The sequence below is a fragment of the Vulpes lagopus genome, chromosome 8, assembly GCF_018345385.1.
Source record: "Vulpes lagopus strain Blue_001 chromosome 8, ASM1834538v1, whole genome shotgun sequence".
In the NCBI taxonomy this organism is placed as follows: domain Eukaryota; kingdom Metazoa; phylum Chordata; class Mammalia; order Carnivora; family Canidae; genus Vulpes; species Vulpes lagopus.
In genome coordinates, this window is record NC_054831.1 from 74,293,127 (window position 1) to 74,320,637 (window position 27,511).

Genomic DNA, 27,511 nt, shown 5'->3' on the forward strand with positions numbered 1-27,511 from the left:
TGACCGGGATGAGGCCAGGAGGGGCCTAAACTGAGTAACTGGATCAGAATATTCTCTGAGAAACACAAGCTGTTATTGGAAAGGCCCCCAGGCTCAGGTGCCATTCACACCAGTGACGATGATGAACAGGTGCCAAAGCACTGAGGTCAGCAACCTGGAGAAGGCTGCCTGTCATCTATCAGTAAGGGACACCAGCATGTTCCCAGAAAGACTTAGGACACGCGTCGTCGTGCTGCTGTGGAATATTCACCATAAGTGGGGGAGAGAAAACATAGGGCAGGGGCTTCACACCTCAATCTCTGCAACTTACAGTTTTCAGCCATTGTCTATAGCATAGACCCCATTAGTCTCGAATCCTTTCTGCCAAGGGTGACCCCCTGGGCAGTCACCCTGCATCTCCTCTGTGGTGGCAGGAGAGGGTCGTGGCAGTTGGTTAGCTTGGGCCTCCCTGAGAAGGACCAGAAGGCCTTCCCAGCTTGGCCCCACAGGTACTGAAAGGTGAGGCTGTCCCTCTCAGTTGCACATCATTACAATCTCTGTACCCCCTTTTACGGACAGGAAACCAGAGGCAAAATGGGGTTGTAGCTGAGACTTAGTGATTCCTCATCTCCACAAGCTTGTGTTCCACCATTTTTAAGTGGAAAAAAAAAAGAACACCCAGCATAAAAGGTTGTGAAGATTGAGTGAGGTGATCTACGTAATGAACTGGGCACAGTGTCTGGTACCGTTTGGAGATTTTTAGATCATTGTCGACTACTGGGTACAGACAGCTGCGGGGACACACCTTTCAGAGGATACATGTCTCCTACAACAATGAGAAGGGAGGTCAGCTCTTCTCCACTCTCAGCTGACCCAGCTTCAGTTCCAGATGACTGGACAGCCACAGGACGACCGTCGTCTTCCTCACAGCAAGTCACGGAAGAGCTTGTGCGCAGGGCCCAAGCCCCCTCCCCCTCTATGGGAGCCATGCTGGGGGCTTCAGGCCATACATGCTGCCTGCTTGCGCTCACCCGTAGACACCCAGAGCCATCAGTGGGCACGTCAGTCACCTCCTAGCTGAAGCTACAGATGGTGGAAAGTGGGGGGAAGGAGCAGGGCAACAGAACCGGCTCACCTCCTGCTTTGTGGGTGATGTGTCACACCCTTCATGTCTAGACGGGCTTGAGGAAGAGGTGGGTTGGCCATTCTCTGCTTTGTGTGGATAATTCTCATTTATGATGAAGAGCGGCAAGCTGGAGAGAGTGAACTATAGACACGTGCGCGCGCGCGCGCACACACACACACACACACACACACACACACAATGCTTGTGCCCAGCGGAGGTATGGGTTGGGTGTAGTGGCCAGGAGCCAGGAGAGATGGGAGCTGGGAAATTCAGCAGGCCCATTTGGTCACCGATAATACAAACAATATGCAAATTAGAGGTCTCTTTAGGTCTTGGATTGCTATTAATTTAAAACCCCAGGAAGACAGTTGAAGTCTCCCTCTGCCTATGTCTCTGCCTCTCTCTCTCTGTGACTATCAAAAATAAATAAAAATTAAAAAAAAATTAAAAAAAAAAAAAAGGAAAAGATCCCTCAACTGCATAACTAGCCACCTGTAAGAATCTTTTGAACTCTAGCAAATAATCTGTTTAAAGCAAAACACCTCAACTTTGTCACATAACTAATCTCAATCATGTGCTTTAAAGCCAAATATTCAAAAAAATAAATAAAGCCAAATATTCAGCAGACACACAACAAAGGAAGAGATACCAGACATGAAAGACATAGACACCCCCCACCTATTTTCCTATTTCTGTGTTGGCCCACTGGCAAGGCGCTGCCTTGGCTACCTGCATGCTGTCCACCTAAAATTCCCTTTGGTCTCCACCGAGAACTCCATCCTTCAGCTTCTCAATTAAATGGTCTATGGCCCACCAAAGGAACATTCTGGGAGAAGAGCAGTAAATACCCGTGGGCTCTTTGTCATCCACAGCACCTCTTATAGGAGAAGGCTGTTCCATGTGTGACCAAGTCAAGAGGAAGGCAAGCCAGGGAAGCAAGCAGTGCAGGTGTCACTTGTCACAGGTCACCTCTTCAGCCTGTTTTACTACTGGTTAGAAACTACAGATGAACCCAAAGAGGTTATGACTGGCCAGCTGGCTGGGAGGTAAAATGGCCATGCAACCAAAGTCCTGTGTTTATCACCTCTCATGGCAGCACAGTTCTATGTCTTCTTATGAAAAAATGTGAGTAGGGGGAGAGGGGCAGTGAGAGGGCTAGAGGCTGGGATTGGGGGGGATGGGGTGGGAAAGGGAGGGTGGTGAGCACGCGCCCACTTTGACCTGGTCACGGGACGGCTTTGCTCTTCTGACCAGTTAATTCATCATTGGGAAGGCGCCAGGCTCAGTAACTTCCAGACACCTGTCCCAATCGAAGGGGGAAGATGGGCTCTTCCTCCTTGGAACCGTGCTAGATCTTGGATCAAAAATATATTGGAAGAGCTTCTCTGCCCAGGGCAAACTTCAGGTCACAGAAGGAGGGCCTAGATCATTAGGCCCTTTGCTACGCCAGGGTGAAAGAAGGCAGGAGGGAAGTAGAGAAAACAATCCTAGGTGAGCTAGAATAACCACGGTCTAGGACCTCAGGGAATGCCAAACGCTGGCTTGCCTACCCAGCCCGGGGATTTCTCTTCCTTAATCCCCATCAACAGGGCTGACCGCCACACACATTCCTTCAATCCTGGTTGGATCTTCCAAGGCAACCGATGAACTAGACTGGGAGTCTCCTCTCCACTTTGCAGATGTGAAGCAGAGGGTCGGGCTGAGTGGCTCTGCCCCGTGCACACAGCGACAGGTGGTGCAGGATGGGCGTCTCATTTGTTTTCTTTTTATGCTTATTTGTTCCAGAGATAAATGCTTATTCTTATTTTCCTGAGCTTTCTAGAGAGAAAAGGCCTTTGCTTCACTTCCCAGGAAGAAGTCCCCCCGCCCCCCCGCTCTGCTATATGGATAAACTGGACCCCCACCCTTCCAGCCTCCAGCAGCCTTGATCTTCCTATTGGGAGGCAGGGTGCCCAATGTAGCTGGAGCGATGGGAGAGGAGCTGACATCCATGGGACCACGGGATTAAAACACAAGACATCAGCGGGTGCTTGATGAAGGCCTTCCTGTTCTCTGATCTCTTTCTGTTTGAATTCCTACATTACTGGAGAGGCCAGGTAAGTGTATTTGGGTCCCAAGGCTATGTCTGGAGAGAGAGACAAGAATTACTACTCTATGCTCTACGGTTCCCCCGAGAGATGTCTGTGTTCTAATTTCTGGCACTTGTGACTATGTTAGGTGACGTGAGCGAGAGGGATGACAGGCTGCTACTCAGCAGACCTTGAGATGGGGAGATTGTCCTGGATTACCCGCCTGGGTTCCTGTCAGGGGGAAGAGGGGTTCGAAAGAGCCAGAGAGGCAGCAGCGTGAGATGTACTTGCTCTGGAGACAGAGGAAGGGGCCATTTGTCGAGGAAAGTCTGCGGGACTTTCCAGAAGCTGGGAAAGCAGGGAAATGGACTCTTCCCTAGAGCTTCCAGAAAGGACTGTACCCTGTGGTCCCCTGACCTCAGCCCAGTGAGCATGCTGAGCTTCTAGACCTACACAGGGTCAAAGATTATACATTTGTGTTGTCTTGAGCCAGTGTTTGCGGCGATTTGTCACAGCAGCGATAGGAAACTCATACATTCTCTGATTCGGCTTCACCAGGAATAAAGCGAACCGTGGTGGGAGCTGGCATCTATGGAGGGCTTACGCCGTGCCAGCCTTTGTTCTAAGCACTTCACATGTAGTAGCTCCTTGAATTGTTTGCAGTTATCCTATGAGGCAAAGTCACTGGTGGAAGGTCACACACAGCTATGGGTTGGAAAGCCAGGATTTAACCCAGCTCCCTGGTTCCAGAAAGTTAACATTCTGCTGATATAAACTTAAATGCCTATTTTGCATCTTGCATCTCTGTGTGGCCGTGACTGAGATCTATTTACAGAAGCAATGAACTCGCAGTCATTCAGACTCCCCGTTGGTCCTAGGGCTCTGGCCCTGCCATCTCTAAGACCTCGGGCAATCCCTAAACTTAGCTGAGCTTCAGGATGATCCTTAACACGGGAATACCGTGACCCACCCTGAGAAGTGACGTGACCATCAAATGGTCAAATGAGGTGGCCCTGATGTCTGGCACACAGCAGGTGACTGAGAAACACTGATGATGATCTACACTCCGAGGCTGAGAACCTGGTCATCCTGTACTCCGATTCACGCAGATTCAACACTTCCCCATACAGAGGCAAGAGAGTACTCGGGGGACAGCTGGGCTCCTAGCCTGGATGGCTGGTTTTGTCGTCGGGCACCTCAGCCCATGTGTACGCTCCTGAGAGCGAGGAAGAGGGTAATCAGGCCTGCCAGGCATGCTGATAAGAAAAACAGTGGACGCAGAGGTCAAACTCAGCCCAGGGAGGAGAAGACTACGGGAAGAGCTGGTGTTGGGGGCTGACATCAGAAAGATAGCCTCTGTAGCTCAGGAGACCAAAATGAGGACCCCCGGGTGAAGGCCTCAAGGGGCCGGGTACAGCCGAGGAGAAGAGTCTGCAGATCGCAAGTGGCCTCAGAAGCACATCCTCCCCGCTGTGGAACCATGAACGCCAAGGCCACCAGGCGGCCCCTGAGCCTACACTTGATGGCTCTGGAGGTCCAGTCGCCCAACTTTGGAAAAGTCCTTACGGTTTCTACTAGTGCCAAACCCATGCTGGCTGCATCTCCTGGCAGAGAAAACCCCCAGGCCTCCAAGCAGGAAGAAGTCGGAGGCAGCACTTTGGCGAAGGTTCCCACTGGCACTGCCCACAGCGTAACTGGACGTGAAGACCCCAGGCCGGATCCACACCCACAGGAGCCTGAGCCTGGTCAAGCCTAAGACACAACGCACCTTGTACTTCCCCTTTCCCACCCACGGAGCACGGCTGGCCCGAGTCCTAAATGGCTCCACCACAGAGAAAACGACACAGGGAGAAGCCCAGACTTGGGGTGGCAAGTGTCCGCCCCGTGGCCCCGGGGCTGCTGAGCTGCTCTGCCGGCCACTTGGGGGGAGCTCAGCTGTCTGCTGGAGGCCGAGACCACACTGCCCTTTGAGGACCTGTGCCATGCACACATTTAAAGGAGAAATTCACTTTTTAAAGATTACAGTCTAGGCCCCCCTGAACCACAGTCACCTGGAGGTTACCCTCAGGGCCCCTGCACCAGAATTTCTGGGTGCGGGGCCTGGGACTTGATTTAGCATGGCCTCCTGGTGTGTCTCCTGTTCACTAACATGTGAGAGCCACTGGTCTCAGAGGCACCCCAAGTGCCGTGGCACCCGACTCTACCAGGCGGGGTGTGGAAAGTCTGGGGCTGAAGAAGGTGGGAGGTTCTAGGGGAGGTAAGGTTGGGCTTGTGATAGGAAGGGAGCAGGTGCTGTGAGGCGCGAAACCTGGAGTAAAAAAAAAAAAACAAAAACCTCAGGCTACTGAGATACGGTTCTATCTTCCATATGAAAAAAAAAAAAATCCCACCAGCAGGTACACTTGTTAATGAGGAGCTGTGCCTAATTTCCTAGAGCCCGACACATACCAGGCATCAAATATTTGCTGAATGAATACATGAAAGCGATCCTGAAGCCTGAGACAGGCACACTGGAGGCCGTGTCCACTTTCCCATGGGATAAGGCCAAGGGGAGCCCGTTGCACCCTACACTGTGCCTCACAGGGGGCCCCCAAGGCCACAGCAGAGCTGGAGGCTATGGATCTCCCCAAACTCCTCCTGGTTGCTCACAGGCCACAGTGTGGCTATTTTAAAAAAAGAGAATGGACAAAGCCATTGCCGCCTCATCACCAACGTAACTCCCATGTTGGAGGCGGTGGCCAAGCTGGCACCCTGGGGGCCTCCTCAGCGTCGGTGGGGCGGGCACAGGGCCCAGGCCAAGAGCAGCCTGGCACCTCCCCTCCCCTGCAGGGACACAGGTAAACGCTGCTGGAAGGTGGGAGGAAGACCGAGAGTCCCAGTCTGGGGTGACGTGGTTACTCCTCTGCCCTTTTACAGATTCCAGACCCAGAGGGAGCTGTAGGAAGTGGGGCGAGGGGGTCTCTCCCACTTACCGCTTCCCCTCTTACAACGTCTCTCCCACCCGATCGCTGCCCCTTCCTCCTCGTCTGCTGTCTGTGTCTAGCTCACACCTACCCCAGAAACGAGCAAGCTAACTAGGATCCCGGTGCCTCAGTTTCCCCACGTTATCCACCCTCCCTCTGCCCCTGGACGGTGAGAGATTTCTCTTTGAGCCACAGCAGAACAACGTTAATGGCAGATGAACACTCGGATGGTGAAAGCACAGTGGCTTTGTGCTTTAGAAAATACCTGCGAACAGCAAACCGTCTACACCGACCAAATGTACTGAGGACCCAGAGCCCGTGGTTGCCTTTCCGTCCCAAACAAGCTCTGACTCTGTCGCAGGCGCAGGGGAGGCCGCGAGGAGACACAGTAATGGGGCCAGGATGCCAGCCCTGTCGTTATCAGCTGCTCACAAGCCTGGGGCGTTCCCACAACACCGGGTGTCTTGGGGGGGCAGTGACTCCATGGGAACTGGGCCTCCGATTTTAGTTGATTTCCTGCAAGGATTTTTGGGGCGGGGGTGGGGAGAGAGGGACGACAGGGTAGGAGGAGGCTGATTATGTCAGAAGCTGGGGTTAGAGGGGTGCCCGGGTGGCTCAGCAGTTGGGCGGCTGCCTTTGGCTCAGGCCGTGACACCGGGGTCCTGGGATCGAGTCCCGCATCAGGCTCCCCGCAGGGACCCTGCTTCTCCCTCTGCCTTTACTTTAGTGTTGTCTTTTTTTGGTTTGTTTTTAAAAGTGACAGTGTGCATTCTATGTACATATTAACCTCAATATTTCAGTAAAAATGAATAATTCCACTTCACAACTTAGAAAACTATTAAATAAAGATGAAATGACTTGCTCCAAAACAACTCTTGGTCAAGATGTCCACATGCCCTAGGAAAGAAAATGAAACTGTAACTTCTCTAGAACATTCTCCAGATTGCCTCCTTTTTAAACCTCTGCCCTGGGTGTGACCTTTTTTGTTTCTAGCACTACACACTTAAATTATTATTATTATTATTATTTTTTAGGATTTTATTTATTCATGAGAGACAGAGAGGAGAGAGAGAAAGAGAGGCAGAGACACAGGCAGAGGGAGAAGCAGCTCCCTGTGGGGAGCCTGATGCGGGACTCGATCCCGGGACCCCGGGGTGATGCCCCGAGCCGAAGGCAGACGCTCCACTGCTGAGCCACCCGGATGCCCCCATATTGAAATTCTGAACCTGCATGTGCTGTGACTACCCTTCTGCTCGCAGTTCCCTGCATGCTCGCTGATCCTGGCCTGTGCCTGCTAGTGTCTCACGGGGGAAGACGGAGTTCCCTCTTCCGAGGCTCCCCCGTCCCTGCATGCCGCGCCCCATCACACAGGCCCATATGCATACGGCAGGGGTCCCCCTCCCAGCTGGTGACAGAGCCGCCACAGGCCACCCACTGGGAGGGTCGATTCCAGCCCTCCGACCACCTTGTGCCCAGCCCCTCCATTTCGCTTCCCGTTGGCCTCCTCTCTCTTTCATTTTGGCTCCTCTTTAGCTGAGAAATACGTTTAGGTTTTCTCCATCTTCATGCCTCCTGACCCTGGTACTTTTATAGACGTCTCCTCAATCACAGAGTTGCACGAACATAGCACACCTACATGTGGGATTCTCACCTCCGGCCCCACGCTCCTCCCCTCGCACGGCCTCCAGGGCTGTGGCATCTACTCCACAGCAGCCAGGCCATGCAAGGTGGGGACCCGCCTGCCCAGCTGCTAACTTCGAACAGAAGGCTCTGTGCTCTCACTGCCATCCCCTTCCCACCTGAAACTCCTGTGGCCTGGCTCGCGCTCCCCGCGGCCACCACGTGGCTCCTCCGGCCTGCCCGCACATGCCGTCCTCGGCCAGTGCGCTGCACGCAGCCTCCTCCTCGGCTCTGTCTGGCGGTGGTCACTTGACACTCTCACCCGCCCCCACGCTTCAGTCCGTCCCCCCACCTCTGTCGCCAACTCCCCAGCTGCCCTTCTAGCTCTGAGCTCCACGACAAACTCGGCGGCCACATGGCTGACGCTGGTGGACGTGATCACACGTGTGCCTCGGCTCAGCACGTGCAAAATCGACCCATCACCTGCCACGAGCTTTGCCGGCTCCTTCCTGCCTCCCTTCTCTATGGATCAAAATGCTGGGCCCCACATGCAACACGCGTCTTCCACCTCCAGTTCCTCATTCCCGTCCTCACGCACATCCGCTCAGCAAGGCAAGTCCCACGGTGGACTTTCTTGTGCTCAAAGTCCTGCCTTCAAGAGAAAGTTCTGGCTCCTGACCCTCGGCGTTCAGGGCCCCTCCCTGGCCCTGATATCCCATCCGTCTAATGCTTGCGAACAAGGAGATGAGTTTCCAGTGGCTGGCTAAATCATTTTCCAGCATTTTCTCACATTTGGGCACATTTGCCAGACCTTCGATTCTTTTTCGGCATCTCAAAATCCTACCTCGTCTTAAAGTTTGGGCTCAAATGTCAGCTGTTCTATCACAGATTTCCCCCACCCCCTCAGGACAGAACGTCTCCTGTCCCCGACACCTCGTACCTGCTTTAACTGACTTTGCGCTTCTCAACCAGATGGATCTGATGGGTGCATTCTGCTTACTTTTTGCACGTTGCCCCTACATCTAGTCCATAGCAGCTCATGGGATCCAAGCACCTAGGAACTAAATGTTCCTACGTGTTGCTTTCAAGTCTTAAAAGATACACCTTAGATCCTAAACCTGTGGGAAGCGTGACTAGCAACATTCGTTGGCAACAGTTGGCCGGAAAGGTTTTCTCACCTGTAATGTAAAAAGCAATTAAGTGACCCATGCGTGCTTCTTACCAGTGTTGGCAGCGGTAACACAGTGGCAGCCCAGGTAGTCTCCCCCAGGTAGTTGGGGGAGAGGAGACTCTCCTTGTGTCGTGCAGAAAACACACCTCTGAGCTGGTACGCATATTACAAAGGCATCTGATGCTGGTGCCTTAGACACCAGCATCTGATGCTGGCACAGCACAGACTCCAGAGCCACTGCAAGCCAACATACAAAGAACAGGAGCCCACATCTGAAAAATCTTAAAAAGCGGCCCCAAAACAAGGCACGAGCACAACACAGAGTGGCAAGTGGGTGACGGCCCTGGGAATGCACATGGGGCCTGTCCCCCCCAGGACGATGGGCACAGGAAAAATGGGCTGGCGTCTCTGCGGAGAGGGGGTGACCCATAAATGCCTCTGCCCCCCGGCTGGGCAGCTTTATGAGGCTTTAGATGGGCTCAGGGCTGTCAAGAGACTGTAGTGTGCTCCAGGCCAGGGGCTCCCCGTCAGCCTTGTGGCTGCCCATCTGCCTCGCCATGTGTTGCAATGGCAGGAGTGGCTCTCTGGCAGATTAGGACACGGGGATGACTTAGGGAAACGGCCGCCGGTCCGCCTCTGTGGCCCAACAGGCTTCCCATTTCCTGGATGATAAGCGAGACGTAAGGTAAAATTCCACATCAAGACGCCAGCACATGTGCAGAGCCCAGCGACACTCTCCTGGGTTGGGACATATCTGCATGGTGGTGGTTGTTGTAGTTATTTGTTTTTAAACCCTAGAAGTAGGATGATCAATGCCAAACGAATCAAGAATCACGTACTAGAAAGACCACTAACTAATCCTCCCACCCCACACACAAGAGTAGGTCTTGAATGCCTAAGAACTTTGGAAATAACTTGGTTCTCCTGAAATGTTTCCGTTGAGAGGCCACAGAGCAGACGTGCAGGTACACCTCTCACTGTGACTCGCTTCACTCCCGTTCTCAGAACTTCGTGCTAAATGTGCAAACAGTGTCAAAGCTTACAGAAGAGGGAGAGAGCAGAAGAAGAAGATCCCCACCCCCCCTTCCCCACTTTGGCCTCATTCACGAAATTTTGATAGAACGTAAACAAAAGCATTGGTTTAGGTTTTTTTTTTTTTTTTTAAAGGGTGTCAAAGTTACAGTTCATAGTCCAGGGCTCACCAGATCATTTGACTTTGGTGGAGATGCGGCTTTTTGAAAAGCTACGGCTAGGATAGAAACGACACGAGGGGGGTCCCTGGGTGGCTCAGCGGTTTAGCGCCCACCTTCAGTCCAGGGTGTGATCCTGGAGACCCGGGATCGAGTCCTGTATCGGGTTTCCTGCGTGGAGCCTGCTTCTCCCTCTGCTTCTGCCTCTGCCTCTCTCTCTCTCTCTCATGAATAAATAAAAAAAAATTAAAATAAAATCTTTAAAACAAACAAAAGCAAAACAAAACAAAAAAAACTCCACGAGGATGCGGATTTTTGTCTGCTTCGTCCACTGATAGGTTTCAAGCGCCTAGCCCAGTCCTGGGCACACAGGAGATGCTCAGCAAATACGTGCGGACTGAATGAAAAAAATACGTCCCGAAATCCATAGTCACTAACTATGGTGACATTTTATTTATGGAGCTTTTACATCATGTTCAATTCCATTCACGTCAATGAAAATAAGGCGAGCCCGGTAATGTCAAGAACAAGTTAACACACGGAACCCTTCTCAAAGGAAAAAAAAAAATTCTTGAGACTTGCAGGAAGTGAGCAAAGAATGGAACTGCCAGTTCTTTCTGTAGCAATCGGGTGTGAAGCTGTTTGATCCAACCCCACAGATAAATAGCTAATTTTAACGACCTTCCCATTGAAACACTTAAAAAGTGTAGCTAATGACGGGGAAAAACTGAGTGTTTTGAGACTTTTCTCTGGTAATAGCAGTGGAAAAAGAGGAGCGTCCAGAGAAAGACGGGGAGGGGGGGTGGTCAGAGACGCAGGTCAAGGCTGAGTACAGCGGAGGTGAGAGCATCCAGGCAGCGGACGGGGCCCTTGCCTTAGCTGACCAGCACCGGCACGCGGAGGGGGCTGTGCTCCCCGTGAGGCACCCAGGCTTCAGGGGTGCTCGCTGGGGAGGATCTTTCTAGAGCCCACACTGGAGTAGATGGTTCCTTTCAAAATGAAATGCCTTTATTTGACTCCAGACTCTTCACATCTGTATCGTGACATCAGAACATTTTGAAAGCCAATCTTGGTAAAATGATTAAACACCTGCTTTATGGGGTTTTGTACTAACCTAAACTAGCATGACTCATCCTTCAGGAACCTGTCAGACCGGAATACACATCGGTAAGGTGTGGCTGGTTTTTGGATTGCTGGAGCCCAGGATCCCTGGTCGAAGGTGGCTGTGAGGACTCTGTCACTCATCACCTGGTGGAGCCAGGTCCCTTCTCAGAGATGTGCACACTGTCCCAGGCCCAACAGAAGCTTCTAAAACACCTGTCCTAAAACACTGACACGTGGCTACTCGAGTGAATTAGAAACCATCCGAGGGCCTGTGATGTACTGTTCCAAAAGCAAGGGGCATGACCGGTAAATACTGTTCCTACTTCGAGCAAACTCACTATTGAGACAGTGAGAGACAAGGCAGGTGCTCAAACCACCATCCTACAGAAGAAAAATACGTGTTCTAGTAGAAGTATGATGACTGTACCTGGGTAGCCCATCAGGGTAGATGGCATTTCTAGAAGCCTCTTCCCAGCTGGACGCTGCAGCTTGCCCTCCATTTCCACCCACAAGGAGCATCTAAGGGAGCTCAGGCTTCGAACCTGTCAAGTATTTATGCTACAACTGTAATGTGGAAGCACTTAATTCTTCCTGGGACGCTTCTTGGTGGAGGGGGCATTTGCCATGATTCTTAAAAGTATTAGAGTATTAAAAGCAATTTTTATCAATTACTGTGAAACTTTTTTTTTTTTTACTGAAGCTTAATTCACATAATATACAAACTACACCTTTTACCATGTGCATTAAGAACGCCAGACTTAAACCCACATATTAATCTCCCCAAGCGCTGATGCCGCAGTAAATTAGTGACACAGGAGTTTCAGAGGAGGAAATAGGCAAAGGCCCTTCAGGCCGAGAAGCCAACAGGAACAAAGGCCCACAGTCTGTTTGGAGAGGATGGAGAAGTGCCTGATGTAGCTGGAGGGGAGTTGGGGGGGGGCGGGGGGGGGTGACAGCCAGAAGTGTAGAGGGAGCCTGGGGAGCACCCGGAACACCGCGCCGAGCGGCCTCTTGGACTCTAGGCGGTGCCGAACTGCATGGCAAGTCTGGCCAACCTGTCTTGTTTTGCCATCAGTGTGCAAAGTGGACGGAGGGCAAGAGTGGATGTGGAGGCTGTTGTGACGGCACAGGGGAGTGTCGACTGCGAGGGCAAAGCAGGATGCTCCAGAGAAGGCACCAGAACTGCCTGGATGTGTGGCGGAGAAACACAAGCTACCTAGACCTGGTATAAAGTGGCTGAGGGAAGGTGACATGAGCCACGTGGCAGGGACAGAGGGCAGGAGGGAAGCACTGCTTTGGGGACGAATCTTCTTTTCAGGCTTCCCGAGTTGTGGGACCAGAGGGGCAGCCTCGGGGGATGGGGGGTGGCCTCTCCCAGCACCTGCTGTCCATCTGTCCCTCTCCTGGCTCCATCACACTCCACCCTGGTGCTCCTGTCCCGCGTGTGATGGCTTGGGTGGGGGGACTGTGGGGCCCACTCACACCTCTGCACATGACACGGGTCCCCGGAGGGCACACGTGCAGATACACATACAGGCACATGACAGCCTCTGGGGTGACCCTGAGGATGACTCCCGGCCTCCCTCTCTGCTTTTCCCCACTACTGGCTGGCTGCCCTGGTGACAGGAGCGCGTGACGCTGAAGGTAACCCCTCACTGGTCCTTCCTACCTGGCGACCCCACATGAAAACAGCCCCAGGCTCCGTGAACCTCCAAGAGCTCCCTAAGGAGGGGCCACCATTTCCCTAAGACTGCACCTGTCACAGCCTTCAAGGACGCAAGCAACCTCTCCAACATGGGCAGGAAAAAATACCACTAGGATTTGAAGGGAGAAGGCTTCAAAAAGCCAACAGTGGGAATGGAAAAAATCCTCCCCAACATTTGGAAATTCCTTATGCTATCAAAAGAAATTATCTATTATCCTGAAGTGTGTACTTGATTGAGTGCACTTACAGAAGCATTTGGAGAATTTTAAAACATCTTAAAAAAAGAAAAAACAAAACAAAAACAGAAGGTGGTCAGTGGAATAATGTGGTACATGAACGTGGTATGACGTTCGAGGGAGAAAATGCCGGAGACGTGCGCCCGTGCGGTAATAATCACGCTCCCTCCCAAGCTCTCAGGAACATGGGGAATAAACAACAAATCCACGAGCTGGGGAGAAGACAAATATTGTCATCTTTCTTTAAGACCTCACTGCACATCTTGTAGACAATTTCCTTTTTATACCAACGCAGAGACACATTCGTCAAACACAGGTTCAGAATTTGGAGAAGAAATGACCCAAGAATTAATTAACTAAATAGGAGAATGAGGTAAACAAAGGAAAAATTATCATATCAAAATAAAAGACAAGAAACACGATTAAATTAGTCTTCAAAAGACCCGTGAGAAACCCATAAAAGGCGTAATATGCATTTACCTGGTTTTTATTCTTTCATGATTTAATTTCTAATTTTATTCACTACCATCTGATAATTGCACGAAACACTTATTCTAACCATGGGCAATTTAAAACTATTTTAATTTTTATTTCAAGGCCATGAGACAAAGGAACCTATTTATTGCCTAAGGGGATTTTTTTTAACAAAAATTAAAGCTTAATCTTTCATGTTTTAAAGCATAGACTGTTTAAAATCATTTCTAATAATGCTTTAGGGAGACTATGCCTGCATATGCAAAATTGAAATGATAAATTTACAATTATTGAAAAATATTAATGGTTTGGGGGATTGAATTGTCCCTTTCCTTTCAAGATGGACTGTTCTGAAGTGTAGGGGGCATCTTTAAAAACAGGGTAAAGTCGGGGCTTGTGGGGAGCCACGTGATGGTTCATCAGTGCATCTCACAGGTGGGCTGGACTCGCTACCGGGACCACGATGGCAGGTCCCGCTTTTTATTATTTAAAAACAAGTAATGGCATTGGCCTTGGGAACCCCTTCATAGGAAATCGCTCTGATGAAGTGGAGGGGCACGAATTCCACCAACCACATCTTCCGTGAACTTTGAACAAGTCCCCGATGGAAATTAGACAAATAATTTACTTTCACTTAAATGCCAGATATATATATATTTTTAAGTTAACGCTTAAGAAAAATAATTGCAACGTGGATTTAGAATCATTGCTGCACTTCAGGATTCTAATGAAATACGTTCAGCTCTTATGCAAAAGCTCAACAGAGGGGAGCAAAGCCACTTTCAGTGGTTCCTCCGCAGAATTCCTCTTTGAGAGCAGAGGTTAAGGACACTTTGCTATGGGGGCGGAGGGGGGGGGGGGAGGAAAGTAGGTCTCGGACACATTTCCCCTTCTAGGAAGAGCTCAGGAAAAACCTGGGAGTGGTTAAATGTGTCTGAAGTTCCTTCAACATGCAGGCCATCGTCGTCAGCTGTCTGAGAGGCCCCCCCCCCCACAACCTCGGGGAAGAAGCTCACAACATATCTGAGCCGCTGACCCTACTGGACGGGATGCTCGGGGATCCAGGCCTGCAGCAGGGGCCTCCCCCGGCCATCCATGTGGCCTCCGTGTCCCTTTCCTCGCCGCCATATGGTGTCTAGTGTGTCCTCACAGCACCGCCGGGCCCATATGGGGCTCTGACTCACTTACTATCTGAGACCCCCCAACCTGGTGGGAGGTGTGGGGCAGCAGGGGCATGTCTGTGCTGCCCGGGGTCCTCCGTGCTCCCCACCCCGACACGCAGTCCAGTGCCTGACCCCACCTTCTCTACCAACCCCTCTGTCTACACCAACCGGCTCGCGTCCCATTTGCACTCAGCTTCTTAAACCACCAAGTCTTCTTTTAAAGAATGAGACATCCAAATATTAGTACCGAGTCCCCAGAGCCAAGGCACATTCCAGCCCAAATATCACGTATTCTAACAAAATTACATGAGCTCTCACATGCAAGCCACAGGCCACATATCATTAGCCCAAATGCCCACTTAGGATAATGGCCCGTCTCTGGAATGACAGGACAATTTTTTATGTCGCTATGGCACTAAATATATCAAAGGCAAAGTCTTTAAGGGCTGGTGGTCCAAACTGGGCTAAATGGCCCCTTGGCCCTTAAGGAAAAGTTTTCTTTTTTGCCTCCACTTTATTGCCCATGATGTGATCAGTTTCTTCTGGTTCCTCTTAATAAAAGGAAGAGAAGGTGAAGGCCAAGGTTGGAAAAATTATAATAATTCACTTTCGCCAAATAAAGCTAACATTGTTTTTTGTTTGCTTTTTTTTTTTTTTTAAATTTTTTTTTTTTTATTTATTTATGATAGGCACACAGTGAGAGAGAGAGGCAGAGACACAGGCAGAGGGAGAAGCAGGCTCCATGCACCGGGAGCCCGACGTGGGATTCGATCCCGGGTCTCCAGGATCGCGCCCCCGGCCAAAGGCAGGCGCCAAACCGCTGCGCCACCCAGGGATCCCTTGTTTGCTTTTTTAAACAGCTAATCCTCTTTATTTTTACGTAAGCAAATAGAAAGCATCCAGACTGTCCATGACTCACAGCTTTTTTTCTCTCCAGGTAAAAGAGAGTAAAAAATATCAGCTTCTAACGAAAGATACAGTAAAATGCGCACATGATACTTTGTGCTCCTTTAATGGAATCTCTCCATAAACCTCACAGGGGAGAGAAACATCCTTATTTAAGGAAAGACTTTCAACCTGGTTTATAAAACAGGTAAATCAGCGAGGTCAAATGTTTAATTTGCTTTTAAGAAAAGTCACTACTATTTTCATGGGGGGAGAGGGCGGGAGTCGATGTCAAAGATGTCTTCTTAAACAGGCTCACCGAAGGATTTATTTAAATAACGAGTGCATATTGTGTTAGTGTTATGACCTAATATGCTGGAAAAAAAAAAGGCTGAAAGTTGATTTTTTTGGAAATACCACGTAGGGCACCAAATGAGGCCCGCAGATAGCGACTGTACATTTCAGAAGGTATTTTAGAGAACGAAGTTACCGCACCTCTGTGCCGCTGCTGGGCCGGGGTGGGGGGTGCGAAGTGGGGGACGGCGCGTGGACGACGATCCCCTGTAGCCTCCCCTGCATGTCCCTGAGGTGTGTCCCTGCAGACCGGCCTCCAAGACCATGTGTGACACCCAGCGTGTCATCTACGAGCCACGGGCTGTGGCCCTCACGAGCCCTAGGAGAGCGGCCTGCCCTGCGCCCTGCTTCCTTTGGGGTTTCCTGAAAGTGAGCCCCGAGCTAACCTTTCCGAGTTTGGTGGACACCGACCACATTCCGGGCAGAGCCTGCAGAGGCCCGGGGGTCTGCAGAGCTGGCGGGGAGCCCGGGAGCACCACCGTCCTCCTCCGCACACCCGGGGTGGGCAGGGGCGCTCATCTCTCAAGGTCTAGAAAATTCAGGGAGGAAGGAAAGCCAGCAAAACAGTTTTTAAGACCCAGATCGTGGTATCCAAGCAACCACATTATGTCTGGCTCGGATGAAAAGAAAAATGGCATCTGCTTTTGAATAAGGCAGCAACATTTCCGAGGAGAAAGACTTTAAACGGTGTCGCTCAGAAGGCGACCCGGAGCCACCACGAGGACGGGCCTCCCTAGACAGTGGCTTCTGAAAGCACGCGGGCGCGCAGGCCAGGGCTGCTGTGGAGCAGGCCCGCTGCACTCCCGGGGCCCTGGGGGGTCGGCAGGGGTTCCCGGATGGCCACAACGGAGACAGCAGAACAAACAGGGGCACTGGCGCCCACCGGACAGTGCGGCTGAGATGGGGTGAGCGGGGACGGCCACCAGCATGGTGGACCCCGTCTTCCTCAGAAAATCAGACACACAGGCACTCAGGCCTGGTGTCCTCAAGGACCTTTACACGGCCCCAGTGCCCCCCGGCCCGACAACACCTGCTGTCCACCCCCCACTGTGTCCCCAGAGGGAGGACAGCAGCCCCCTTACCGGGACTGGTGAGGGCTCCCAGGGCACTGCTCGTGGTGGACAGAGGGTTTGCATTGGTGGTGGTGGCTGAGGTCTGGGCCGCGGCTGCGGCCGCCGCCAGCGTTGCCAGGTTCTGCAGCTGCAGAGCATTCATGCCTGCGGAGGGAAGAGAGTCGCCACGTTAGCAAGGGGCTGGCGCGGCCGCGCTCTAGACCCCGGGAGGGCCCGGTGCCCCCCATATGTCCTCCCACCGGAAGCGGCAGACAAGGAGACCGTGCGCGTGCACTGGCCATGGCAGGGATCGGTGGGCCCCCGGCGTCCACGACCCTTACGAGCTCCTGCTCCCAGCCCCAAGTGCATGGCGCCCTGGCTTGGCCCCCCACAGCTGTGCAATCGGGGCCGCTGCTCCCCGCCTTCGTTTCCTGCACGGCTGCGTCCCGCCAAGGGCAGATGACACCTGACGAAGGACGTGAGCCGCGCAGCACAACGACGGGTGCAGGGTCGAGCCCAGGGAGTCCTCGGGACCCTGCCACCGCGATGGCCACTGCTGTCCTCTCCCCAGGCCTGCTGTAATTGTGAACTTTAAAACGGGCCCACGGGGGGCCCACGTAACATCCGATGAATGCAAAAAATACAAAAAAAAAAAAAGAATAAAAATGGCAATGCTGTCATATTTTTATTTGTGAAGTGCTTGTGCTTGCATTTTTGTGTTCTGGAGAAGGGCCGCGTTTAGCTGGCACGGATCTGGCTACTGAAGACTGAGAAAGGAGGCAGAAGGAAGGGAAACTGCGAGAAGGCGAGGGTGGGAGCAGCGGAGACGTGGGGTGGCACCTGTCTGGGGGGGCTCAGGGGGGGGCTGGCGTCGCCTCCCCACCTCGGTTTCTCAACCCAAGGGGCTCTGAATGCTCAGTCTTTCTCCATCATTCACTTCACACTAAAGTACATCCCAGAAGCAGGAAACCATGGTTCTCTCCCTTGACGGATGAACTTTATGCACAAAGACACTAGAGTTAAGTGATCCGCTTAATTTTACCTTCTTCTCATGTCTCAAATCCAGGTACTTAAAAAATGCCTACTGAGCAAATTTAATCTGCTTTGGAGAGACTGGCGGGATCACAGCTTCCTTCTAGGCCAGGGCGGTGGACGGAGGGGTAGAGAACGTTCTGGCTCCGCGCAGGCTGCTGGGCACCCCAGCCTGTCCCTCCGGCCGGCTGCCGGGGTCACGACTTGCTCCGACTCGGAGCTCCTGATGTTTCTGCTGCAAAACGGCTCCTCGTTTAGCTCCAAACGACAACTCTGCCTTCTTCCGGAGACCCCCAGCCTTCTCGGCTCGGGATGGAAGCCAAACACCTGTTTCTCCAAATCCACCTGGGGCGCAAGTATTTGCGGGGTCCTGCTCACTTCTGTAAGGAAAGCGGAGATGTCGGCAGCCTCGTTTGCTCCCCTTGGTGCAAACCGTCAACCGACTCTCTCTGCCCTTCCCCATGATCGAGGGTCACACGGGGTCATGTGTGCGAGAACATGGTACTTGAGGAAGCTTGGTCTTGGGTTTCTGGGGAGTCCTTGAGGCAAAGGGGCCGCCTGGGCTCAGTGTGGGCCCAACACACTTCACGTCACACCTGCGTGGGCGACAGGGCCAGGCTCTGAGTGATGCTAGGGGGACTGAGGCACATTTCTTCAGACCCACGTGCCCCCAATTGGCCCTCTTGTGACTAATGTCCCTCGAATTCGTTGGTGGCATGAACCACATAAGCAGACTGCGTTGCCCACGCTCAGCTGTGCTGACGAGGGGGTGGCTTTGCACTGAGAGGCAGGCCCCCAGTGTATGCCTGGCACCCTTAGTGGGCAGCAGGGCCACCCTCCTGGTTGGGGGCCCGGGGTCCTCTAGGACATTTCCCCTGAGCTGCCCGCAGGGGGGTAACCCCAGAGCTGGAAGGAACTCAGCCCACTTGCCGGGGTCGGAGACTCCGGTCCTGGGCGGAGGCCTGAGACCCTTGCGTCCGGGGCAGCGCTCCTGACACAAGTCACAGCTGCGCTCTGAGGAGGCTGAGTTTGCATCCAACATGCACCCCGGTGCAGCGTCATCTGTAGGCTCGCCAGCCTCGCAGTTCAGGGCCACGGCAGTCACCATGTCTTCCCTTGACCTTACGGTGTGCGTATCTCTTACCCTCAGAGCTAGACACCAAGCTCTCCGGGGACTAAGACTTTGTCTGACCTTCCTGTCCACCTACACGGACAGACACACGCACCAGAGCCGCACACGGCAGGCGATGCATGACCTACGCAGGACGGATGGATGGGCGTCAAACAGTAAGAAGCCTTCACGAGCTGCACTAAAGAGAACCACCCACTGCTTGTCCTTCAGTGTTTGTGGCAGCTTTACGTACGGCCTGTTTCCCTCGATGCTCGTTAATCTGTCCTACAAATGTTTATTAGAACCGCGCGTGGTCCTCATCTCACCGCTGGCACGGCCGGAGCCCAGCTGGCAGCGTGCGGGTTTTCTACTCCGCTGTCCTCTGCCTGTAATCCTGGAGCTGCGGCCGGCTGTGTCGCCCTCAGTGTCCCCTCTAGCCCTTTTTCCACACGTCTCCCCCCAAGGGGATCTGCTGTCCTCTTCCTCCTTTCCCTGCCTCCAGCCAGGAGGGCCAGGCGGTGGGACCGCGGCTCTGGGGTGCCACAGTGGGTGGGGGGCCAACTGTGTTTGACGACCACACGGCACGGAGAGCAACAGCATGGGCCCAAGGAATCAGAGAGCAGGAGTGGAAAGGAGAGGCTGCTGTGATGGCCAGCCCCGGAGGGCCTTGGGGGGAAAGGGGGAGGGAGGTGAAGAGACGCAGTGGGCAGGAGGGCCCAGGCGGGTCTGCCTTGCTCATCCATCTGTCCACCCACCCATCCATCCATCTCTCCATTCATTTGGCCATCCATCATCCGTCCATCCGTCCATCCATCCATCTCTCCATTCATTCATCCATCCATCCATCCATCCATCCATCCATCTCTCCATTTATTCATTCAGTCATCCATCCATCCATCCATCCATCCATCCATCCATCTCTCCATTCATTTATTCGGTCGGTCGGCCATCCATCCATCCATCCATCCATCCATCCATCCATCCATCGATCGATCCATCCTTCCATCTCTCCATTCATTCATTCATTCATTCAGCCATCCATCCATCTTTCCATTCATTCATTCAGCCATCCATCCATCCATCCATCCTCCATCCATCCATCCATCTCTCCATCATCCATCCATCCATCTCTCCATTCATTTATTTGGTTGGCCGGCCATCCATCCATCCATCCATCCACCCATCCATCCATCTTTCCATTCATTCATTCAGCCATCCATCCATCCATCCTCTATCCATGATCCATCTCTCCATTCATTCATCCATCCATCCATCCATCCATCTTTCCATTCATTCATTCAGCCATCCATCCATCCATCCATCCTCCATCCATCCATCCCTCATTCGTTCAGTCGGCCATCCATCCACCCACCCAACCACGTGTCCATCTGTTCAGCGGCTACCGAGGGCTGCTGAAGGCCAGCCCCGGGATACCCGATTAAGGATTAAGTGGAAAACAAGACTCCGTCCGCTCCAAGAAAGTTGCTGTAAACGGGAGCACAGAGAAGCCAGGGACCGGAGGGTAATCCTGCTTCATCTGTTTCTGGAAATAGGCCCAGACTCGGAAGATCATTCTCACTTGTGGGGGGGAGACATGCATAGGAAAGCATGTGAAGGAGGCAGGGGCTCCCCAGCAGAGGATCTCGCTCTCCGTTCTAGAACTCTCAGGCCGCATGGCTCCTGGGAGGATCCCTTCTCCACACCCCCCCCTGCCCCAGCCCCAAAACCAGTGCTCAGCGCCCCCAGGCAGTGGGGAGATGGGCAGTGGGGAGCAGCTACCAGCCTGCCCCATCCACACTCCCCTCTTCTGGGGGCACAGGCATCCCTCCCTGTCCTGGGCTGTGTGCAGGACCCCCTCTGCCTGCGGCAAGAGCTCCTATTTCCCAGAGGCGGGGGTGGGCTGGTGGAGGGCAGGCCATGGCCTGAGTCCCGGCTCCACCCCACCTCCCGAGCACCCATCCCCGCCCATGTGCTTCGGATTCCCGGGATGCACAGTGGCAGCAAGACACATGGTCCTCTTGATGCCTCGGGACACACAAAGCTCAAGGAAGACCGCGGGGCGCCAAGGTAGCCGAAACAGGGTGACAGGCAGTCCCCCTCTGGTGACGCAGCCTCCCCGGTGATGACAGGCGCCAGGCACGGTTCTCGGGCTCTACATGGGCTCTAGCTCAGTGTGCGTAAAACCCCACGTGACCAAGTCATTGCTGACACCCACACAATACAGGCGGGGAGAGCCAAGGCCCTGAGAGGGTCAAACCCAGGGAAGGGGGGCCCCGACTTCTTCCAGTGAGCCCGGCCTCCCCTGTGGCCTCGACCTCCCCACCTGCTCCTTCCGTCCTGCTTGCACCTGCAGTTCTTGCCTCCCCCTCCTCATGCTGCTTGCTCTCAGCTGGCCCCACTGCACTCTGCCCCTTGAGGTTTAGGGGGAAGGGGGGGTCGGCAAGGGAGAAGGGGGTGGGTCTTGGGGTTTCCAAAGGAGACATTTGCCTGCAGGGCGGGGGCGCTTCCAGCAACAGGCTCCCGTGCAGGGAGGCTGCACGGGATGACGGCTGGGCTGTTGTGACCGAGGGACACCCCGGGTCCGACGGGCAGCCTCCTCCGCACTCCCCGCTGGGCCCGGGGAGCAAGGCCCTGCGCACAGTCCCCGCTGGGAGTCACCCAGGAACCGTGTCGCACCCGTGCACTGCCTCTTATTCCCTAATCCACACCATCGATCCTTGACTCGCCTAACATGATTGCCTCTTCCAGTCATTACCGGGACCCCCGGCAGCTCGGATCGCTGGTCTCGGTGTCCTTGGGGAGCACGTGGGCTATGACCTCTTTCTAGTTAGTCCCGAGCATGTTGCACGGCTGGGTCCCTCCTGCACGTTCCTCACCTCAACTCAGGTCGCCCACCGATGGGATGTGGGGGCGGGGGAGCTGGGAATGCCCCGAAACTGCATAAAAGTGCATGTGTGGCATGTGCACCTCGTTTCTGCCGACAGATCCTGGAGGTGACAAACCCCCGACCCACTGAGAGGTGAGAGGTCTGCGCTCGGGCAGCGGCTGGGATCGGGGGGTCATGGGGGGTCAGAGGAAACTGGGGCTTGGATCCGACTGTGCAGAGGAGGGAAACCGAGGACAGACCAGCTCTAGCTCCTGTTCTGAACCCCAGGGGCACTCGCACCGAGGCAGCACCGAGCAGCCCCCTCTGCGGGGCTCGAGCTGTGGCCTGGCCGCAGGGCAACAGGCACCTGCTCCCCGCTGTGTAGCCTCCCGTCCAGCCCGAGGGGGGCCCAAGCCTCGTCCAGCAGTGTCCCTCAGGGAAGACAGCCTCCCATGAGTGGCGAGGGCCTGCTGGGTGTTGCTGGCACAGCCCCGGGTCGCAGGGCCCGTCCTGGGGTACACTGGGTGCCCGAGGACTTCCCCCAGGGCCCGGGATTTGGAGCCTTCCCTGCCACCAGCCCACCAGCCCGTGCCCCCACCCGGACTCCCGCCTCCTTGGGGCCCAGCCTGCCCTGGCCGCCCTGGGTCTCCGGGGCTCTGCGCCTTCCCATTTCTGTTCTCTCCTGTTGTTTCTTGTGTTTTGGGGTGCATGAGCCACCCTGTTCCCTCCATGGAGCCACCCAGAGAGGGCCCCGGACGGGGCGGTCTCACCAGGGAGCGGCCATGAGCTCTGTGGTCTCCAGAGAAAAGTGACCCCTTTTAACCTCAGCCCGCACTCTGCTCCCAAGGGGCACCATGCAAACCAGGGGCAACAATCCGGGTGACTAGAAATCCAAAACAGTTCAATACATTTTATGAAATCCCACAGCTTGCCAAGACCAAGATGGTTAAAAAAAAAAAAGAAAAAAGAAAAATTGGGGAATATGGGCATTCAAGTTTTCATTCATGACTTGGGAAAAGAAGAATCCTTCTCCAAACGAAGAAATGATACACAAAACAGATGTGCAATATGCCTACTTGAAATTTAAGATTTAAAAAAATTATTTATAAGGAGAAGGGCATGAAAATTTAATTTAATGTTCACCTTAGGTAATTTTGTGTCTTATTGTTCATAGCAATTACCATAAATCTGCATATCAATAAGCGAGAACAGATGTCAGTTGTTACAAGTGCTTGCCAATCAGGTCTGTTAAAAAGTGACAGATGGGTGGTTATGGAATGTTCTCATAAGGCCTATTAGCACATTCTCAGGAAGCGTCTGCAGCGAGAGGGTGGGCGGCTCCGCTCCAGGAAGGCCCGTGATCTTCGAGGATCCAGGGCGCACCTCACCACTCAGGTGCCTCCAGCGTGGAGACCATCCACCCTCCAGTGCACTGGCTTCCGCAACCCCCCTGCCCTCCTGAGCACTGGCTTCTGCAAACGTCTCCTCTCTTTTCCACTTGTCGCCAACATTCCAGGACAACCTTCTCTGAGACAGGATCACAAACTGACGGGAGGGGAGCGGTTTTGTTGTTTTAAGCAAATATTTGTGTTGTATGGTTTCACTGTTACTTTTAAACCCAGGCCAGATATTCTGGAAGAGAATTACCACCAGCTTCGCTGAATATGCAAAGCGCAGCAGTTTTGTCTCATCTGTCAACTGATAAACTCTTTTTTTTTTGGTCACAGCTCCGTAAATCAACAGATAAACCCTTCTTCCTTGCAGCTCCAGAAAGTCTTTAACGTCTTTCATGACACTTCCCAGTGCTGGGGGCGGGGGAGCAATACCAAAACAACTGCCCCCACAAAACCCAGCCCACTCTTAATACAGGTGACGTGCCTTCCAGAATGAAGGGAGGCAGCTTTTCTGTCTCCGAATTGCCTCTTTCTGCCCAGTTCTGGAGTGCTCTGTGCATAACTGATGTATGGCTCGGATTGGTTACTTGGCCCGTGAAGCCTTTGCAGAAGGAAGCCCCTGCAGCCCGTGTTTAGGGGAACATATCTGCATTTGCTGAGACACAGGGCACCGTTTTACAGGTTTTGGGGCAGCCGGAGCTCAGGGGTCGGATGTGTCTGAAATTTGGACCTGCCGCTTACTGGAGCAGGGACTTGGGGCAAGTCTGCAAATGAGCCTCCAGTCCTGGGCTGCTGCACCTGTTAAGGGGGGTGCTAGAGCCTGCGCCGTCTGGGAACGCCACATCTCAGACCAACTGTGCATCTTCGGCCTGTCTGCTGCTGTGGCCACCACAGTCATCATTTAACGTTTCTCCTTCAGTTTCTCAACAGCAAGGGAGTAACGAAGTGCAGGTTTTGTCCCTGGCAACGCTGGGAGGATAAACTGCATGATTATTTCAAGGAGCTGTTGTGAAAAACAAAATTGTGAAACACGACTGACCCCGGTTTATCTAACCGATACTCTTTTGAGAGGATCTCTGTTATAAAGAAATTAATGACTGACGAGTCACCATTCCTTCTTCTGCGGGGGGGGGGGGGGGGGGGGGGGGGGGGGGAATTCAGGCTCTTAGCCCGAGTTTCGGAGATTTCAGAAATTCATGGGACAAATCTCACAGTTGAGTGAGAAATGGACACGTTTTTAGAGGGAAAATAAAATCAATCAGCTTTAAGGATGCACAGAAAGTATCCGTGAAAGCATTGAGCTGCTACAGATTTGACCCCGATCTATAGCTTCTGCTCTTAAATTCCATATTCAGTGGAGGTTTCCTTCCACAAGATCACGAAACACATGGGAAGCTATTTTTAGTTCCAAAAGAAAATGGTGAATTATTTTGGGGAAACAAGGATAGTGACATTTCATTCCATTCTATTGAGACGAATACTTAGTGACATGTCATCGAAAATTTCTTTCTTTTTTTTGACTTTATTTGCTACTCACACGGAACGTGTTTTACTCATTCAAATGAGACCTTTTAGACATTAGTGATGAACTTCAATCTCCTGAAGGATGGACTATTACGCCTGGAGAGTTGTTCACAAAAAAATTATGGCTGGTTTCTGAAATGATGATTCTCTCTCTTTGGTGATTGTGTTCCAAGCCGGACCGCTTGAACCTTACAAGCGGAGTTTTAGTATATGGCGCCGTAAAACATACAGACTGCATTGAAATCGCGTAGATGCCCACTGGAACTGTGCCACCCTCTCAACCCCTTGGCAAGCATTTTAGCCTCAGGTGGGATTTGGGATAAGTGGCTTCTTGGATTTCTTCGTATCGCTCCTACTGGATGTTGTGTGCCTTGCACTTGGTCATGTGTTTGATATTGTACCAACTGTTGCCAAATCCTTGACAACTCGACCGTGAAGACACTGTCATTATTTGCTTGGCTCAGATGTAAGGCTAACGTCGAATTTCTCCATTGAAAAAAACAGGGCGTTTAACTTAAAGTCCCCTGGAGGTGTATCCAAAATATCAATCTGTGTTTGCTGACTTATAAATGCATTCACCCATCCACTCAAAGGGAGTCAGTAGCCCCGCTCAGCGGAGCCAGGCTGAGTTCCTCAGCCCAGGCCATGCCCTCTTGGGGCCTTGATGGCTTAGGAGTGTTTGAGGAGGTGGAGGAGGAAAGGAAGGAAGGAAGGGCTTCAAGGTACCGCGCCTATATGTGGGGAGTCAGGGAAACCTCCTTTATTTATTATTTATTTTAAGAGAGAAAGAAAGAGAGAGAGGTGGGGGGTGGGGTGGGTAGGCAGAGGGTGAGAGAGAACCTCAAGCAGACTCTGTACTGAGCACAGAGCCCAGCACGGGGCTTGATCTCACGACCCTGAGGTCATGACTTGAGCTGAAATCAAGAAGAGTGAGACACTCAACCGACCGAGCCACCCAGATGCTCCCAGGGAAACCTCCTTTAGACAGGCAATTCTATTACCAGTCCACCAGTAGTTCACTTTAGAATACTGGTCCAGATAACTGGCAAAGGCAAGCGTCAGTCCTACTTCGGGAGAAGACAAAAGAGCAAGAGGCCACATAACTTGATTTTACGGGGGGAAAAATACACTGCAAACCACGGTGCTTCAAGTGCTCAGGAAGATGAAACCTGATTATCCCCATGAGTGAAGAAGCCACCTTTCTGGAAACTGCCAAGAAGACGGAACCCTGACATCTGCATCCTTGATACTCTCAACGTGCAAGGTGATGGTGGATAATGAACCACTCAGCATTTGATTTCACAGCCTGTGCCGACTTAGCATGCTGAATTTTATATGTTGAAGGTTCCAGAAAGGGGTATTTTGGAAGGCCCAGGGCACTTACAGAATGCCTTTAAATTAGCCATCTGCTCCATGCACCTTCTAAGGTGACTCCTGGATACCCTTAGTTTTTAAATGAGCACGCAGAGCGTGTAAGTGCTAGCATCCTGACCTGCAGCTGGCGGGGCACAGCACACACCGTCTAATGGAAAATGACAGGGCGCTCTGTCCACCCGGGAAGATGCGCTTGGCAGTAGCCTCAGGACCCAGTGACCTTCTCTGCATAATTCAACTGCAGGAGTGGGAGAGCCGGGGGCTTCCTCTAAGGAAAGACCCTAATTTTGGATCTGGGTGGGTCCAGGCCATTAGAAGGAAAAATACATCTTGCATTGGCTGAAGGTATGACAAATCTTGGCATTTATTTTAGAGCTTGCAATCTGGAGGTTTTTCTCTTGAAGACACAGAAAACTCCCTGCATATTTTACTTAGGTCTCTCCCACACCCTTCACAGACCTCAAAATTAACCCTTCAGTGTGATTCTCAGCTCCTAGGCCAGCTTCTCAAACTGTATTCATAGAGATACTCCTGAAAGATTTAACCACTTAACCATTTGAACATAAGTATCTTTCCCCCCTTGTAAACCAAAAGCAGTATTGCAATAAAACAAGCTGGCAGTGCCAGGGGATTTGAGATAAAGCTCAATGAATAATCATGCAGGTTTTTTTTTTTTTTTTGGTTTATACTGTAGGCCAATACATCCCATCAGACAACAGGTTCCCATTAGCCTGTGGGGCTGCAGGAGAAGGCTGGGCTGAGGATCCCAGAACTCACGGGAGGAGAAAGTCCTTCCAGAGCCATTCAAAGTGACACAAACGAACAAACAAAATCAAGGATAGTTACTTGGGGGGTGGGAGGGGGGAAGAAGGAGACATGAAAAAAAAAAAGAGGAGTTTTCGTAGTAACAGAAAATGAAAGCTGGCTTTTACTCTGTACATTCCGGTTTCATTTCATGGAGTCCGGGTGTCCTTCATTAAAAACAAATGGTGCTTGATTCTCACGCGCCAAAAATCTGTTCCCCTTGCCCTGTCTCCCTCATCTTTCTGGAATCGAACAAGGGAAGAGCTTTCTCGCCGTTCCTCACGGCAGGTTCGTGGCACCTGTGTTCTGATTTAT

General features: G+C 52.4%; 1 protein-coding gene across 9 annotated transcripts in view; it reads right to left on the minus strand.

Annotated features, from left to right (window-relative positions):
- Positions 1–27,511, minus strand: part of CELF2 (CUGBP Elav-like family member 2) — a 518,459-nt gene that overhangs the window by 29,192 nt on the left and 461,756 nt on the right. For all 9 annotated transcript variants that reach the window (XM_041765402.1, XM_041765403.1, XM_041765408.1 and 6 more), the window contains one exon: positions 17,122–17,256. In XM_041765402.1, coding sequence (XP_041621336.1) covers positions 17,122–17,256 — 135 coding nt within the window. The remainder of the gene's footprint in view (positions 1–17,121; positions 17,257–27,511) is intronic.